This window comes from Neoarius graeffei, chromosome 10, assembly GCF_027579695.1.
Source record: "Neoarius graeffei isolate fNeoGra1 chromosome 10, fNeoGra1.pri, whole genome shotgun sequence".
Lineage (NCBI taxonomy): Eukaryota > Metazoa > Chordata > Actinopteri > Siluriformes > Ariidae > Neoarius > Neoarius graeffei.
In genome coordinates, this window is record NC_083578.1 from 10,351,529 (window position 1) to 10,370,970 (window position 19,442).

At 43.1% G+C, this 19,442-nt stretch overlaps 1 protein-coding gene across 9 annotated transcripts in view; it reads right to left on the reverse strand.

The window, feature by feature from the left end:
* Positions 1-19,442, reverse strand: part of ep400 (E1A binding protein p400) — a 122,161-nt gene that overhangs the window by 94,979 nt on the left and 7,740 nt on the right. For all 9 annotated transcript variants that reach the window (XM_060931259.1, XM_060931258.1, XM_060931255.1 and 6 more), the window contains 7 exons: positions 16,921-17,106; positions 2,964-3,104; positions 2,758-2,836; positions 2,612-2,661; positions 2,461-2,518; positions 437-526; positions 150-263 (listed from right to left, as the gene is read on the reverse strand). In XM_060931259.1, coding sequence (XP_060787242.1) covers positions 150-263; positions 437-526; positions 2,461-2,518; positions 2,612-2,661; positions 2,758-2,836; positions 2,964-3,104; positions 16,921-17,106 — 718 coding nt within the window. The remainder of the gene's footprint in view (positions 1-149; positions 264-436; positions 527-2,460; positions 2,519-2,611; positions 2,662-2,757; positions 2,837-2,963; positions 3,105-16,920; positions 17,107-19,442) is intronic.

Here is a 19,442-nt window from a genome sequence, read left to right on the forward strand (position 1 = left end):
TTGTGCGGTGACGTTTTTAGACAGTTCATAGAATATGCATCATTATTGTGACAAACAAACAAAACCTACGGTATGTATAAATTAAATTTGGAGAGTGTGTTTAATAGTCTGGAGTGATTTATTGATTTGTAGTAAGGAAGAAACAGTGCCTTCGACTTCATCTTTGTCCTCGTCCTCGCTCTGACAGGTAGGCTGGGGCCACGTGAATCCCTCAGCATACGCACCGGCGTATTTCTTTACCAAAGCCTCCAATGGCACCTCAGCTACAAACAAACAGCACACTGATTTAAGCAAAGAAAGCAGAAAAATATCCCAAACACGACAAAATAATTTCTTTTGCTAAATATAAGAGACTTGAAATATATCGGCTTTTTAATCACACACTTCATAAGATGAATCATAAGTCGGAAAATACGGAGAAAAAGCCGTCACTGACCTTCCTTGGTGAGCTCAACAAGCTCCTCTTTTTGCTCAGCAGCTACTTCCATCGCCTCCTGCTCCTCGATTGTGCTCTCCTCATCTTCACCTGCAAGACATACATATGTACAGTTAAGCCACAAGGTCCGCTCTTCAAGCCAATGAAAACTCGGAGCATTTAAAAAAAAAAAAAAAATCTGTCATAAAATATACTCAGCAAAAATAAAAACTTGACACTCATTATTTTTCAAATAGTGTTTAGAAACTTTTCTTGAAAGAGTTCTTGTTGTGATTATGGTTAAATGCATTGTCAAGGGCATTACGTCACACATTCATTCTATTGGTCGGGCCTACGTAGCACGTGCGAGAGCACTGCACGCTAAAATCACGTTTCCACGTGACACAACTGGCGTGACCTATTGATACACGTGCAATTGATCTCATGGTAGCAGAGTAGAGTGTCATCTCAGAAAAACAAGGTTTTATGGTTAATTATTCGTTATGGCCCGGTCACACCGCCCGAACTTTGCTGGAGCGTTCCTGGAGCGGTGAAAAAAATTCGTAACCGTTCACCACCGTTTAACAAAAGTTGGCCCCCGTTAAAGCAACGCCGTATACGCTCGGCCACCGCTGATGTTTCTCGAGGGGCCCTCCTACCGCTCCGAAAGTTTTGAGCTGCACAAAATATTGCGAGCGGTGAGGAGGGGGTTAATTTTCCGCCCCGGCAAAGTTCACCCCCGCTCCACCAACGCCCAGTCAAAGTTTGGCACCGCTAGACGCAAGTTCGTGGACGCTTGGGTCCGCTAGGCCAACGCAGAAATCTTGAATGCTGGACCACCGCTGCTTCGCCAGCGTTGCCCGGGCGGCGATTAAACGTTGCACAAACTTCGGTGGAGCGGTTGTAAGCGTTTTACGAGCGGACATGGAACGGTGTCAGGCGTTGAAGCAGCTATCCATGGCGGCGATGAACTTTGGTTTGGCGTTGGTATAGAGGTGTCGGAGCGGGACCAGAATTTGGCTATAAATACGGGGAGAAATGGACCAGGAGCTCATTTGGAATCGAGCTGCCGTTGAGTTCAGACCTCATCTATATCGAATTTGCTCAAAGTTACAGTAAAACTGTATCACCATGGATGCTGAGAGACTTGCTATGATTGGTGCTAAACCAACTTTATACCCCCGCCGAGCCAAAGCCCGCATGCGCAGAACGCCGCTATACCAACGCTCGCGTCACCGCTAAACCAACGCTCGCTACCGCTAAACCAACGCTAAAGCAACGCCGGCTTCAGCGGTGCACCGCTAAGCCAACGCCCGTGTTTTCGATTTTTTTTCCCATTTTGTGCGCGGTGACGAGCGTTGTCGAAATTCGGCCCCCCCTCCCTACCGTTCAAAGAACGCTCCAGCAAAGTTCGGGTGGTGTGACCGGGCCGTTAATTTGCAATGCCACGACTGTCAAACATTCAGCGTGAACGTGCCATTGGCATGCTGAATACGGGAACATGCGTCACTGACGTTGCGAGGGTTATGGGATGCAGTCGACAGACCATCCATAATCTCCAGACACGTCTCCATCAAACTGGCACCACAGCCGACCGTAAGGAACCCTCCACAGAACTTGCAGGAGCTTGGTGCCATGTTGGTACAAATATGGCGGCGCATTCCCCAAGCTGTGTTCAGACGCATCATCCAATCCATGAGGAGACGTTGTATCGCAGTTGTGAATGCCCATGGAGGACACACCCGATATTGACATGATTTCATTAAGTTGTGACTCAGTTTTTGATCATGGACATTGTCGTCGCATTTCCGGTGGAACCGATTCCATGACAAACATGATCTGTATGCTATAGCATCTTTAATGACAAGATAATTGAATACAATCGTTATTTCAAACCTATTTTCCAAAATGTTCAAATTATTGACTTTGAAACGAGTGTAAAGTTTTTATTTTTGTTGAAAAAAAAAATATATATATATATATAATTTTTTTTTTTTTTTTTTAAAAAGGTGCATGGTATGCATGTTAAATAATCACATACACACCCTCTTCATCAGAAAGGGATGTGCTCGTCTTCCTCTTACGGCTGGTGCCCCCGGACTCCTGAGAAAACAAAAACGCTGTAAACCAACAGGAACCAGACATTTTATTTACAAAAAGAAAGAACGAGACATAAACAAACAAACAAACACTCACCACTCTGCTGTCATTCTCTCTCGAAGCTTGAGCAGATTTACTGCTTTGTCCTGGATCAAACACAATCAACACAAAAAGTGTCAAAAATCAATACTTTTAACACCGACCGACACAAAACGTGAACAAACACACAGCACCACTCTCACCTCTGTTTCCTGATTTTTGCAGGCTGAGCACTTTCTGTCTTTTGCTTGAGATCTCTAAGCGGAGCTTGATTTCTACAACCTGACATGAGAACGATATCGGATAACACTTTGAGAACAAATCAGGAAAAAGTTCACACGTGAATACAAATCAGATATTAATTTATCATGTATGACACGTGGGTTTTTTTTAAATATACATTTTTCACCTGTTCGATGTTGGACCAGAAGTAGTCCACCTCACGTGCGATGACGCTGGCTATGTTTCTCAACCTCAGCTCTTGCTCCATCTTCTTCTTCTCCTCAGCCTTCCTCACCTCAATGTGGTAACGGGCACAAGTGCGCACCAACTGGGGGGGAGAAAAACAGAAAAAAAAAAACCACACACACACACACACACACACACATCAGTGTACACTTAAGGCGTGTGAAACTGACTTCAATCTGTACAGTGGTATGCAAAAGTTTGTGCACCCCTGGTCAAAATTGATGTTACTGTGAACAGTTAAGCAAGTCTCGTCTCATCTCATCTCATTATCTGTAGCCGCTTTATCCTTCTACAGGGTCGCAGGCGAGCTGGAGCCTATCCCAGCTGACTACGGGCGAAAGGCGGGGTACACCCTGGACAAGTCGCCAGGTCATCACAGGGCTGACACATAGACACAGACAACCATTCACACTCACATTCACACCTACGGTCAATTTAGAGCAGGGGTGGGCAAACTTTTTGGCTCAGGGGCCACATTGACTTTTGAAATTTGCCAGGCGGGCCGGGCCAGCACCAAATTCATACATATCGAACATAAACCGGAAAAGCTAGTGTTATTGTAAGGACTTGACTGACAGAGACCCAAATGCAGATCAGATTGACATTTATTTTAGTTCTCAGTCAACAAAGGCAGAGCAGAAAAATGCTTGCAGTTCAATAGATTGGCACTGGATCCATCCAGAAAAGTAATACACACACACACACACACACGTGATAGTAAAGGGCCCCATACACGTTCAAAAAAGTCAAAATTTTGTATCAAAATTTTGATACAAAGTTTGATCGTGTGTAGGGTGTTTTGATGTCAAAAATTTGATGTCAAAATTTTGAACCCAAATTTTGACAAATCAAATCACTTTGATATTTTTTGAAGAGTCGTCAAATTATTGATGCGTGTGTGGGGGGCTTGATGGACAAGCGTTCACTTGGTGGTATAGATGAACGCATCACAGTGTCTTCTTTCAATATCAATGGCTTGACAAGGTCCAATAATTCATCGAAGGATGGGGCATCCATCCTAAGGAAATTACGGAAGTCCTCTGGTTCTTTGAGACGAAGTTCTCTGAGGAGGTTGACGTGACCGTACGTTCGCCGTTTCAAAAACCAGTCTTTCGACCATTTCCGTCGATGCCGAGGCGGTTCATTGTCCAAAGCGAACACAAGTGCTACGGCCACTGCTGCGTCCATGTCAAAGTTTTTGACAATACTGAATTTTTGACAGAAAAAACATTGAATCGTGTGTGGACATTTTACATCAAAATTTTGATACAAAAGTTTGACGACTTTTTTGAACGTGTATGGGGCCCTTAAGAAAAGTAGCACACTTAATTCTTAAATTACATCTCTGAGCTGCCAGGATGAGTAGGATGCCAGTGTATTTGTATATTTGTATCATTTTATACATACAACTAAATTGCATATCATTAAATTGAACTAAATTACATATATCATTTTTGTACATTTCACTGAACTCGTAGATTTACACCTGAGTGTTGTTTTTTTTTTTTAACCATCCACTTCCAGCCTGCCAGTACAACCAACCACCATTAGTAGGAGAGGTACCACACCATTCCAAAATGTTTGCAGTTCAACAGTTTGGGTACCACACCATGCCAACATGTTTGCAGTTCAGTGGTTTGGCACTGGATCCATCCAGCCCACAAAATCAAACAAAACGGCTCAAGAAAGCAAAAAACTCCAAACTGGTTTTCAGGTTCAAAGTCACTCACTGAAATATTTCCAGTCCTCAAAAAATCAAAACACAGGTTCCAAACAGGTTTTCATATTCCAAAAGGCCACTCGTAGATCAGAATAACCTCCACAGGCAAAAGTCCAGGAACAGATATAAGCAGAAGCAAGGTCAGCTGCTCATAATAGCAGACAGGGACATAAATGAGTTAATACTCACATTCACTCCGCAACCGCTGAGCTGTATTCGTCCGTGCTTGCGCTGACTGGTTGTTAGCATAATTAGCATGCTTGGAGGAAAAGTGCCGTTTGATGTTATATTCCTTTAAAACTGCAACGGTTTCTTTGCAAATAAGGCATACAGCCTTTGATCGGACTTCAGCAAAAAAATAGTTGTCCATTCTTTATTGAACACCCTGCACTCGCTGTCCACTTTTCTTTTTTTAGGACCACTCATTGTAAAGTTTTATCCTGTGTTCTCGAGATAATCAGTGGCACGGGCGCCAGAATGACTTCCATGGTACGCGCTGCACCACTCTGCAAATGTAATCTCGCGTGAATACGACTGACTGGAAAGACGGATCTCTAGAACACCTGTCTACGTGAGAACACCGACACTTATAGTTTATAGATCTGCTCAATCGCGTTTATATGATTGTCTTCCGCGGGCCGGATTAAAAACGCCAACGGGCCGGATGTGGCCCGCGGGCCGTAGTTTGCCCACCTCTGATTTAGAGTCACCAGTTAACCTAACCTGCATGTCTTTGGACTGTGGGGGAAACCGGAGCACCCGGAGGAAACCCACGCGGACACGGGGAGAACATGCAAACTCCGCACAGAAAGGCCCTCGCCGGCCACGGGGCTCGAACCCGGACCTTCTTGCTGTGAGGCGACAGCGCTAACCCCTACACCACCGTGCCGCCCAGTTAAGCAAGTTGAAGATGAAATGATCTCCACAAGGCATAAAGTTAAAGACGACTCATTCCCTTTATATTTTAAGCAAAAACAATTTTTTATTTTCAAAATGACAAAAAAGGAAAAGGGCCCGAAGCAAAAGTTTGGGCACCCTGCATGGTTAGTACCTAGTAACCCCCCCTTTGGCAAGTATCACAGCTTGTAAACACTTTTTGTAGCCGGCTAATAATCTTTCAGTTCTTACCTGGGGGATTTTCACACATTCGTCCTTGCAAAAGGCTTCCAGTTCGACAAGTTTCTTGGGCTGTCTTGCATGCGCTGCTCTTTTGAGACCTATCCACAGATTTTCAATGATGTTTAGGTCAGGGGACTGTGAGGGCCAGGGCAAAACCTTCAGCTTGGGCCTCTTGAGGTATTCCATTGCAGATTTTGAGGCGTGTTTTGGATCATCGTCTTATTGTCGGACCCGTCCTCTTTTTAACTTCGACTTTTTTACAGATGGTGTGATGTTTGCTTCCAGAATTTGCTGGTATTTATTCGAATCCATGCTTCCCTCGACCAATGAAAATGTGCCCTGTGCAACACAACCCCAAAGCATGATGGATCCACACCCATGCTTCAGAGGTGGAGAGGTGTTCTTTTCCTGGAATTTGGCACCCTTTTTTCTCCAAACATACCTTTGCACATTGTGGCCAAAAAGTTCTATTTTGATTTCATCAGTCCACAGGACTTGTTTCCAAAATGCATCAGGCTTATTTAGATGTTCATTTGCAAACTTCAGACGCTGAATTTTGTGGCTAGGCCGCAGGAACGGTTTTCTTCTGATGACTCTCCCATGAAAATCATATTTGTTCAGGTGTCGCTGCATAGTAGAACAGTGCACCACCACTCCAGGGTCTGCGAAATCTTTCTGAAGGTCTTTTGCAGTCAAACAGGGGGTTTTATTTGCCTTTCTAGCAATCCAACGAGCAGTTCTTTCAGAAAGTTTTCTTCATCTTCCAGACCTCACCTTGATCTCCACTGTTTCTGTTAAGTGCCATTTATTAATAGCATTACAATCTGAGGAAACGGCTACCTGAAAACACTTTGCTACATTCTTGTAGCCTTCTCCTGCTTTGTGAGCATCAATTATTTTATTATTCAGAATGCGCCGGAGTTGCTTAGAGCAGGGTCTCTGCACATTTCTGACCAGCAAAAATAATACTTTTTAAGACCATTTTAAGACCACTGAGTATAAAAAAATAAGACCACTACCGCGGAACAAATACGTACAGTAAAAAAAAAAGCACACTCTAGGTTAAGTTCAGAGCATTTTTTTTAATAAATAAGTGCATCTTCTGCAGAACCCACAGTATTTCTGCCTTCAGCGTAGCGGTTGGGGCGAATGCCGCGAAAGCACTTGTGCTGGGACCCGGAGACGCTAAAGCTGGCGTTGCACTTTTTGTGACCGTAGAGGCGAACATTGGCATGAGGACTGTTGTTGCCCGACTAGCAGCATAGCGCATATGCTTTCCCCTTTCGAGTGAGCGTCAAGGGCTTTACAGCCCATTGTTGTTAACTTGATGTCTTTCTGACATACCTTACATCTCGCTTCATATTCTGAAGTTGCTGTTGTTAGCCAACTTTTGTATTTTGGCTCCTCAAGCCACTTGTTACTAAACTTACACTTCCCCATCTCCGTTCATGTTCAAGTTCAACCACTTCTTCCTCGTCTGCTCTACTCTCAATGGTTCTACTACATGGATAAAAGAACGCACTGCCCCCTGTGGCGTGGTTCCTGCGCTATTAGAACTAGTGCTAGACACACAACGGCTCTTGTGCTACTTGTTCAGCATCTTGATAACAAACGACGCTGGTTGAATAAATAACGTTAGCGTGGAAAAAAAATCCAGACATATGTTTTTTTTTTTTCATTTACCGTAGGCTATCCGGATGAAATTTAATACCTCCCATGTGAAATTTAATACCATAGCTCAAAAAATAGCGAAATATAATGCTTTTTAAGACCTTAAAAAACACATATTAAAAATAAGACTTTTTAAGACTTTTTAAGGATCCGCGGAGACCCTGTTAGAGGAGCCGTTGATTTTAGGGACAAGTTTGAAGAGTCAGAGAATTTATACAGCTTTGAAATCTGCATCATCTGACCTTTCCTACACAAAGAATTTGAACAAGCCACAGCTCAATAAGCTAATTAAGGTCTGGAACCTTGGTAAAAGTTACCTGAGAACTCAAATGTCTTGGGGTGCCCAAACTTTCGCATGGTGTTCCTTTTCTTTTTTCACTCTCCAATTGTACAAAACAAAAATAATACACAAATCTTGCAGAAAATGTTGAAAAGAAATGTGTCGTCTTTACCTTTATGCCTTTTGGTGATCAGTTCATCTCTATTCACAGTAACAGACATTTTCAGTAAGGGTGCCCAAACTTTTGCATGCCACTATATATTTGCATTCTGGCACATGATAATGCATTTAGATACTCTTGCAGTAGAAATAGTGGAAATTAGCTGAAGCTAGCTCTTCAAGTTCAAACAATTACCATAAAGCTATGCTCACACGACCAAGCAACAAAGTGACAGCCGCCTATTCATTTTCTATCTACACGAAACCTTCGATTTCAGCAACAAGCAACTGTGTGACATGAGAGTTAAGATTTTCTGAACTTCATGCAAATTACACGATATGCTTGTAGGATACCGGAACATCAAGGACGTAGTCGCTCATCTGGCCTGCCATCAAAACATCCATGACGACCAAAACATCAAACAGAACTGAAACGTGACAATGTGAGAGAGGACTAGGGCTGCACGATATATCGTTAAAAAACCGCGATCTCGGTTCACACCTACATGCGATTCACTTTTTGATTAAAGAAAATTCTTCTGTTTTTTTTTTTTCCATCATGAGCCGCGTCACACTTTAGTTTCCCTCTGTGCTCCTAGTCTGGCTAACGCGACTTCAAAGCTCTGCGAGCATTTGGTCTGGCAAAGATATTAAGCCCAACCGTTTCCCAGAGCCCGTGGTTGACCCGCCTCCCTGAAATGCCTCAGTTTGCTACTGGTCGAAGCCAGAAAAGGCTGTGACGAAGCTTAAACCAATCACATCACTCTTTCCTCTGACGTATGTGACGAGACGGGGCTAACTGGTAGATTAAACTCTTACCGAAGCCGGTCGGGAGCAAGGCGAAAACGTCCTTCCTTTCAATAAATACCTCCGGGGCTGCTCTTTGCTCCGTTTTCAATGAGAACTTGCTCCATGTTCGTAATGTTTCTAGTGAATGAAGCGCTTCCAGCATAGATTCTGTAAACAATCTATGGCTTCCGGTCGCAGTTCTACTACGTCACTGCCTTGAACACGCCTCTACCCAGGGCCGTTGGAGATGCTCAAAGTTGACTGGCTCCCGATTTTTCGGGAGCTTGGAAGAGCTGTAGATAGCTTGCCTGGCCAGACTAAGCTCGCAACAGGCCCTCGTGTTGCGTCACGCTTAGGATGGGCGGGCCCAGGCTACTGTGCTCCCGTAAAGTCCACTGTAGTTGCTTTCTCCCTCAACCAATCCTAAATGCACCTGCACGTCATGTGGTTGCGCGTAGCAGCAGACTTTCTCCCTAAACCAATCATGAATGGACCTGCACGTCACGCGATTCAGCGGCAAGCAAGGCAGAAAGAGATACTTGTTTTTTCGAAACACAGCAGCATGAGTGAGTGAAGAGATATGCGAAGTCTGCATGAGGAAAATGGAGGACGATGAAAACCCAGGTGTTAGCGAAGAGAGCCAGGCAAGTCGTCCAACACGGTTTGTTCCTAAGAGAGGTTCGCATTCTTTGGTGTGGCAATATTTCGGGTTTAAACCAGACGACGACAACCAGTGCGATGTACACTGCACCATATGTTCTGCCCGAGTAGCAGCAAAGCAGGGCAATACGACCAACCTGTTTAGCCACCTCAAACTGCAGTATGAAACTGTACAAAATAAGACCCCTGAAAATGAATGTCCAAATAAACAGACGTCTATAACGGAGACTATACGCAACGCGACACCATATCCGCCCAGCTCCAGCAGGCAAAAGGAAATAACTACATCAATCGCTTACCACCTAGCTAAAAATATGGCCCCCATAAAGGTGAACTTCATAGAGTTCATTTTAGAAGTAATTGGGTCTTCTCTGCGTTTTTTATTTTATTTTATTGGTGTTCTGGCCAGGGCTCGAAATTAACTTTTTTTCTTTGTGTCCCCCAGTGGTCCCGAATTCTGTGTTGTATTGTCCCAAATGGAAGCAATAGTGTCCCCATTTTTTTCCTCTCTAAAATAACCAGTGGTTAATATTATCATATGAAGTTACTATTATATTTGTAACTATGCGATTTTGAACCCTTTATATCATTTTTACAATAAGTCACAAGCGACACATGTCCTATACATCATCTACTTCAAAATTACAGTTATTGCATTTTCAGTTTATTAAACTTTGGCGATCTCACTGTATGAATAGATACCCGTTTATTTAAAGGGGCCAACTAGCTCATTCAGAAAATGTTTCAACTCCCTACATCTGCAGTACACTTTAGTTGAAAATAAGACCCCTTTTATGTTCATTTCATCTACTTATACCTTGAATATCTGTTGGCACTTATAAGGCCAACTTATAATTTTCACCATTACCGTTATCCATAGCCCTGTGATGACCTGGCGACTTGTCCAGGGTGTACCCCGCCTCTCGCCCGTAGTCAGCTGGGATAGGCTCCAGCTTGCCTGCGACCCTGTAGAACAGGATAAAGCGGCTAGAGATATGAGATGAGATGAGACCGTTATCCATTTTTATGAACTTTCCGTTATCCATTACCGTTATCCATTTTTATGAACTTTCTGTTATCCATTTTATGAACTTTCGCTGCCGAAACGTGAGTGCAAATGTTAGCACCATCAGCATAGTGGCAGGTCCGAGCCTAGTTGTGCTGCTGACTGACTAAACTTTCTGAACTAGAAAGACACCAAGAAAACTCACTTATTCTGTTGAACGGTATCTTCCGTCAATATCATCCACATCATTCCTGTTGTATTTTATAACAACGTGTCTAACAGTGTTCATTCAGTTCATTCAGTTGCTCGCGTTGCCTGCAGACCAGGCGATGATACTTTGGATCCTGAAGGTCCCGGAGACGTTATGTCTGGGCTTTCAGTTTCTTCCCCGCGGTCGGTCCGCTTCAACCACTTAAGCATTTTTGTTCTGGCAAGAGTCGGCGCAGCGTGTGCGGTAGCAATTCCATTCCAAGTCCATATAACGCGGACTCCGGCCGAAGATTCTAGAACAGAATGCGCTGCTCTGTAGCCTACGGATGCAGGTGCATCGAAAGTGTAGCTACTATGTATTTTTCACTGTTAACGTTTTAAAATTAAAATTGACAAATTAGGTGAATGTCTACGTATGTGTTACGGCTTTGTAAATAATATTAATGTAGAACTTTTTTTCTAGATCTATTTTTTTCCATTGTCCCGGGATTGTCCCAGATATGATAATTTTGTGTCCCGATGACATTTTTTATGGTCCCCGGGACATCGGGACACCGTTAGTTTCGAGCGCTGGTTCTGGCTAACAGAATGTATGAATATCTGTTCTAGGTGAACTTCATGGAGGTTATAGCCATGGACATTGTGCACATTACCACAACTGCCTTGACCGTATTAGGGCGTGCTGTATTTTACTTTAAATATTTTTGTTATGCAAATTGAACAGTAAATTGATTTTGAATTTGAGATTTGAGTTGAATAAAGATTTAAATTTGTTAAAAAAAAAAAAAAAATCGTGCAGAGAATCGTGATATCAATTCTTATCAAGAAAATCGTGATACACATTTTTTCCAGAATCGTGCAGCCCTAGAGAGGACCGAACTCCGCGACAAACTGTTTACAACAGGAAAATCAACAAAGGACGAAATTTTGTTCTCCAAAGGAAGATTGACCCAAAACATCCATCAGAACTGAATTTGCATGATGAGAGAGGAGATACAATTCTAATCAGAAGAAAATTTATTAAAGTTGACCTAACTATTAACTTGTTCGCAAAAAACTGACAATACAATAAACAAGTTTTGTGCAGAAGGTCGAGTTCTCTCAAATAAAACAAGATCAGCTGTGAGCTACTGCTCACTTACGTATCCCCCCGCTCTCGCTTATATCAGAACGCAAGCAATCGAAGGAACAGGACACTTATTATGAACGTTGACTTCAACAAATAATGAACCCTGAAACAAGTAAGTAAAGAGCCGTGTCTCTCGCCAGGGATTTCAAACAGCATCCTGGGAAACTGTCATTCTGAAATCGCATTTTGCTTCTTGAAACAGCGTCAAAATCCACGCTATACGTTTCGCAAATACATTGTCAGTAAACAGGAAATCGATGTGCGACAGACCTGAAAACAGTATACACGGTATAGACCCCCAAGCTGAAGCTCTGTCTTTTTTGACCCGAATTTTCGTGTGTACCTGGAAAAAAAGTTTGTCGTTTTAACTTCTGTCGTAAGTTAAAGCGAATCATTGGCCGTAAAAGAAAGTTTTCTGGACTCAATTTGGTCGCCGCCGACAGAAATTCACGTGTGAAATGGCAGATTTCTCAGGTATAACTTATAATTTCTCCTTTTCTACCTTTATCATTCGCTTAATGTCTGAAGATTCTTGAAAATAAATACAGATATATCTGTAGATGTGTTTTTAGCCGATAAGAAGCAGATGTAGGACGTAAAATGGCCTCGAATGCGAATAAATCTGCTTCTTATCGGCTAAAAACACATCTACAGATACACGAAAATTTGGGTCAAAAAAAAGACAGTAGAAAGGGTAAAAACAGCTATTATAGAAATGGATTGCTTCGCATCGCCAGTCAAACTCTTATGGTTGTCAAGGAATGTCAAGTTAGCTTGCCCACCATGGGGTTGTTGCTGTGGGGAAAACTGACACGTGACCAATTCCTGCAAATGGCCTATTCGAGTGAGAGGCCTGGAAAATTCGTTAATTTGGCCTAATTGCTAACTCATTCGCAAAAAAATTTGACAAAACAACCAAGTTTTGTGCAGACTGATGAGCTAATTGGAACGGAAACCCGTGGAGAACTGACAGAGGAGATATGATTTAATTGAATTGTGGACAATGGACACCACGCCATGGCAACAGCTCACTGGCCTTATGACCAGATGAGCCAATGACGAATGTTGTAAAGCGACAATTCTAAACGGCTGGCTCGAACGAATGTGGCACGGTGGCGCAATCGGTAACACTATCACTGGATTTGAACCTGCCAGTCAACTGGGGCATATCTGTGTCGAGTTTGCATGTTCTCCCCTCTCCATGCCTGCGTGAGTTTCCTCCCACAGTCCAAAACCATGCAGATTAGATCAACCGGCTACTGTAAACCAGGGGTCATCAAACTCCGGCCCGCCACCCCCCTTTGACCGGCCCCCCAGCTCCTCTGCCCCCCACCACTTGAACCGGCCCTATGAGGCAATCCCCAAAAGTGGTCATGGCCTATTTTTTTAAATTGCTTTTTGGCAAATAATAACATGTTTGTATCTTGTATTTTGTTGATTTTATCAATTAAAATTGATATTTAGTTATAAAATGAACTATTCATATTTTCCGAATTTTCGTCATATGCTCGCGATCAAGCAGAGACAGGCAGCGCCCGCGCAGAGAACGGTCAGTGTTCAGGACAGCAAAATGGCTAGCGGTCAGCGAAAAGCTGACAGAGAGTGCAGAGTTTTTAAACAACAGTGGACCACCGATTATTTTTTCGTTCAGTGTAAGGACCGTGCAGTTTGTCTTGTATGTAAAGAAAGTGTGTCGGTTTTCAAAGAATACAATCTGCGTCGTCACTACGAAACCCGCCACAAAGAGTATGCTAGTTTGCGAGGGCAAACAAGAGAAGACAGGATTCGGAGGATGAAATGCGGACTGGCTGCACAACAGAATGTATTCCTTCACCAAACCCAGATCAACCAGGCTGCTGTCCGAGCTAGCTATAAGGTAGCTCACCTGCTAGCTACCCACGGAAAGTCGTTTACTGATGGGGACTTTGTTAAAGTATGCATGCTTGCTGTGGCCGAGGAGGTGTGTCCCGACAAGAAGGATGCGCTCAATGCGGTGAGTCTCTCCACACCTACTATGACCGGGCGAACCGAAGATTTGGGGGACAATGTGTATGACCAGCTGAATGAGAAAGCGTCAGAATTCGAGTTTTTTGCTTTGGCCATGGATGAGAGCAATGACGTGCAGGACACAGCACAACTGCTGTGATCTATTGATCATATTATTATAAATTTCACTTTTTTTTAAAATGTATTTATTTTATAGGCCTATTTATTTGACCTTTATTAAGTGCTGCACACAATTATTATTAATATTATTAATAATATCAACAGGCCTACCTACAATTTATAATTTTCCACTCACCTTTGCCAGTGTCAATCACCTCGACTAGGCAGATGTTTCTTACCTTGACAGCTTTGATATTATTTTTATTAGAAAATAAATAAATGGAATATCAGTGGTATTTCAAATTAAAACAAAGGGTGAAGACTCGATTACTACTTTTGCAAACCACTAGTAAAGATAAACAAATATGTGCCAGGAATCAAGTGTTGATATAGTAGTGTGGGGATATAGTAGTGTGGGGATATAGTAGTGGGGGTATTAGCCTGGGCCCGCCCATCCTAAGCGTGACGCAACATGAGGGCCTGTTGCGGGCTTAGTCTGGCCAGACAAGCTATCTACAGCTCTTCCAAGCTCCCGAAAAATCGGGAACCAATCAACTTTGAGCATCTCCAACAGCCCTGGGTAGAGGCGTGTTCAAGGCAAGTGATGTAGTAGAACTGCGACCGGAAGCCATAGATTGTTTACAGAATCTATGCCGGAAGCGCTTCATTCACGAATGCTGTATTGAAAGCATTCAACGGGAAGTTCTCATTGAAAACGGAGCAAAGAGCAGCCCTGGAGGTATTTATTGAAAGGAAGGACGTTTTCGCCTTGCTCCCGACCGGCTTCGGTAAGAGTTTAATCTACCAGTTAGCCCCGTCGCGTCGCATACATCAGAGGAAAGAGTGGTGTGATTGGTTTAAGCTTCGTCACAGCCTTTTCTGGCTTCGACCAGTAGCAAACTGAGGCATTTCAGGGAGGCGGGTCAACCACGGGCTCTGGGAAACGGTTGGGCTTAATATCTTGGCCAGACCAATAGCTCGTAGAGCTTTGCAGTCGCGTTAGCCAGACTATGTGGGTATAGTAGCGGGGATATAGTAGTGGGGATATAGTAGCGGGGGTATAGTAGTGTGGGGGTATAGTAGTGTGGGGATATAGTAGTGTGGGTATAGTGGGGGGGTATAGTGGGGGGGTATAGTAGTGTGGGGATATAGTAGTGTGGGGATATAGTAGTGGGGGGGTATAGTAGTGGGGGGGGTATAGTAGTGGGGGGGTATAGTAATGTGGGTATAGTAGTGTGGGGATATAGTAGTGGGGGGGTATAGTAGTGGGGGGGGGTATAGTAATGTGGGTATAGTAGTGTGGGTATAGTAGTGGGGATATAGTAGTGTGGGTATAGTAGTGTGGGGATATAGTAGTGGGGGGATATAGTAGTGGGGGGATATAGTAGTGGGGTATAGTAATGTGGGTATAGTAGTGTGGGTATAGTAGTGGGGATATAGTAGTGTGGGGATATAGTAGTGTGGGGATATAGTAGTGGGGGGATATAGTAGTGGGGTATAGTAATGTGGGTATAGTAGTGTGGGTATAGTAGTGGGGATATAGTAGTGTGGGGATATAGTAGTGTGGGGATATAGTAGTGGGGGGATATAGTAGTGGGGGGATATAGTAGTGGGGGGATATAGTAGTGGGGTATAGTAATGTGGGTATAGTAGTGTGGGTATAGTAGTGGGGATATAGTAGTGTGGGGATATAGTAGTGTGGGGATATAGTAGTGTGGGGATATAGTAGTGTGGGGATATAGTAGTGGGGTATAGTAATGTGGGTATAGTAGTGTGGGTATAGTAGTGGGGATATAGTAGTGTGGGGATATAGTAGTGTGGGTATAGTAGTGTGGGGATATAGTAGTGGGGGGATATAGTAGTGGGGGGATATAGTAGTGGGGGGATATAGTAGTGGGGTATAGTAATGTGGGTATAGTAGTGTGGGTATAGTAGTGGGGATATAGTAGTGTGGGGATATAGTAGTGTGGGGATATAGTAGTGTGGGGATATAGTAGTGTGGGGATATAGTAGTGGGGGGATATAGTAGTGGGGGGATATAGTAGTGGGGTATAGTAATGTGGGTATAGTAGTGTGGGTATAGTAGTGGGGATATAGTAGTGTGGGGATATAGTAGTGTGGGGATATAGTAGTGTGGGGATATAGTAGTGGGGGTATAGTAGTGTGGGGATATAGTAGTGGGGGTATAGTAGTGTGGATGGCTGTGCCAGGCTAGTAATCTCTACTACACAATGAGGCCTCCTGGTGGTCATATTTGTCTGGGTCATACAATTCTATATGTTATATAGCTGACCCGACCCTGGCCCCCCCATCACAGTCAGGAACGACAATGTGGCCCCCAGAGAAAAAAGTTTGGTGACCCCTGCTGTAAACTATTCATAAGTGTGAATAGTTGTTTGTCTCCGTGTAGCCCTGTGATAGGTTGGTGATCTGCCCATGGTGTACCCCGCCTCTTGCCCAAAGTCAGCTCAGATCAGCTCCAGCTCACCCACGACCCTGACAGATAAGCGGCATACACGGATGACTCGAATGATTCCTTGGACTCGTGCGTTACGTTTTCTCGTTCCATCCTCACGACTTTATTCGCTTTGAATCCCTGTGTACTGCTTGACTCAGAAGAAAAACGAAAAACTGTACTTGAACTTTATCTTGTCATATACTCGTACCACCATGCTTAAATATCATAAAATTTGTACAGAGACATTGAGGGGGAAAAAAAAGCTTGAATGAAAGAAAATAGCAAAAGGTGTCTCTGGAGAGTGTTTGTAGACGAGTACAGTTCGCGTATGCTGTTTTTATTTGAAAGAAAAATAAATTGTATACTGAAGGGAATCATGTGCTGTAGGAGACTGAGCTGGGCGTCAGGACGCGCCCACAAGTGGCAAGAGTCACAGTTGCGCCATACACACAAGACGCAAACTATAAATCGTTACTACCGTGAACCAAGAGTAATAAGAATTGCCACCAGTATACCACCCACCACTTTAACAGTCTCCTGATGCCTTTGAGAGAAAAGCAGTATTACTCAATACATTTGTTCCTTTCTTACCTTTTTGGCGGCGGCCATTTTCCAGCGTCTTTCCTGGGCAAAGTCAGCAGCCATCCACTGCATCTCCTCCAGCAGGTAATCCCAGTGGGATTTGGGCCTGCTAGCTTCCTGCAGTTTCGGCAGCCTGCTAGCTGACCACTGGCCCTCCTTCCTCAGCTCAGCGATGCGTTGATGCACTTGGCTCTCCTACATGGGGATAACACACACGGTAACGATCAGCCTGGTCATACCGAGCTCAGTGTTACGGCTTTTTCTGTTAGTTTCTGAGGATGATGAGCTTAAATGTCTAATTGATCGTTTGCATGCTTCAATACTGTGCAAAAGTCTCAGGCACATGTAAAAAATGCTGTCGACCAAAAATGGTTTAGAAAAAAAAAAGAAATTAAATATTTCAACATAAAAAACAAAACAAAACGATAAAGCCATAATAATTTAAAATACGAATAAGCCATAATAAATCAAACAAAGTCAGTATTTGGTGTGAGACAACCCTTTGCTTTAAAAAAAAAAAAAAAGTAGTCTCAGGTACAATGAGTGGAGTTTATGCGGAAATGAGCTGTAGGTTTTACTGAGCATCTTACAGAACCAGCCACAGTTCTTCTGGACACTGTCACACTCGCGTCTTAAAGGAAAACTGAAGTCATTTTTAAACTTGCTTTATTTCTTAATTAACGTGTTATTCAAGTACGTTTTCGGTTTGATTAACCTTATATTGTGACTTGGAGTGGCATATTATATTACACTTATCGGCCTTTACGGTTTTTAGCCATGTCGAATGCGGTTCATTTGGTCCACGGCAGGCGTCGCTTATCCGCGCGATCTTCACGAGACTTGTGCGAGACTTCAAACGTGAAGTGTCAGCGCTGCCATTTTGAAAACTGTTTACACAGCGGCCAGATCGCCATATCGTTCCAATTTAGATTAATTTCGAGATTTGCCAGCTTCATCAGTGATGGAGATTATTCCGTACGACTTCAAACCAACGTGGAGTAGAGAAGAGTTGGAAAGACGACAGGATAAGGACGAGTCCGTCGCGCTGGTATTTACGTCATTACTGTCGCACAATTAAAACGTGCCAGATCAGGCGCCTGGTGGGTTTTCAAAATAATAAATACATGCATTTATTTTTTTCGCGGTGCGGTTTCCATCAAATCCTGCGCTCTGATTGGCTGGCGAGCGGGTCCGTATCCTACGATACGGACCCCAGTTACAGACCTCTGGCGACTCGCTCGTTCACAACAACAACAAACATAGTAGCATTTTTTGTCAACATTTTTTTTTTTTTTATAAGATTTATTTATAAGATTATCAAAAATCTTATAAATGTTTGCCAGCATTTCTCAGGAGAATAGCATTAATTTTACAGCATGGATAGCGATAACGACAGTGTTCACAGCGAAAGTGAGTTTTACTACCCTGAGGAAGAAGAAATAAAAGAAAACATTTCAGGAGAAAGCTAAAAACCGCTAACTGTTGCTAACGCCGAGCAAAAACATGGCTGAATCCTGAATGACTCTTATTTGTATAAATAGGGGACTACATAGGCGGCAAAATGTAGTTTTTTTCCTGCCATGGAAGTGCACTTGTATACCGAGGAGGAAGCAATTTGCATTCCAGCCGTGAATGAGGATTCAAAATGGCGGCTCGGCTCGGTTTTCCCTTTCGGGCGCTCTCGTTTTCTGTTAGAATTTGGTAAAGAAAAGAATAAATATATTGTTTACCAGCTTAAGGTCGGTCCGTATGGTGAAATACCGTGACCTCGGCCACGGTATTTCACAATACGGACCTTCCAGCTGGTAAATAACATAAATGTATTTTTGTGATAAATACATATTATACTTCGCGCATTTCCCACAAAATCCTCACTAAGGTTTCGGACAGCACTACAAAACGGCGTCCCCACTATACAGTGCCCTATACAGTGAGTAGGGAGCGATTTCGGATACAGGGAAAACTTCCGGCTTGATTACGTCAGCATTTGAAAGAGGCCGCACGTGTCTTTTGACGACGTTGGTCACTTTGATTTCCGCTGTACGTTTTACTTCCGTCCTACGATGTCTCGCACAGGTCTCAACGAATCTCGTTTACGGCCGTTGCTTTGACATATGGACTGATATATTACAGAGCATATTTCAAACACTCATAACTTGATATAGCAGCGACAAAATAGCTCTCAGAAACGCATTCCTACATTTTATAAAATAAGAAATAGGATTTTGATAATAATAAAAAAAAAAAATTGCCTTCAGTTGCCCTTTAATTTTGCACCAAAACTCAGTAGCCTTCATTATATTTTCTTTTTTAATCTGAAAAGTGCTCTCTTATGTAATATGCTGCTCAGATACAACCCCCCCGTAACATTTAATTTTGTGCTGGAAAAAATACGAACGCTTGGAACTCAAAAAAGTTTTCGTAATGTTTTGACTCGATAATGTAGAAGTCAAAAAACAGAAATCTATAACAAAAAGTTTGTATGAAAAAGAAAAAAAAAAAGGGTGCCTAAGACTTTTGCACAGTACTGT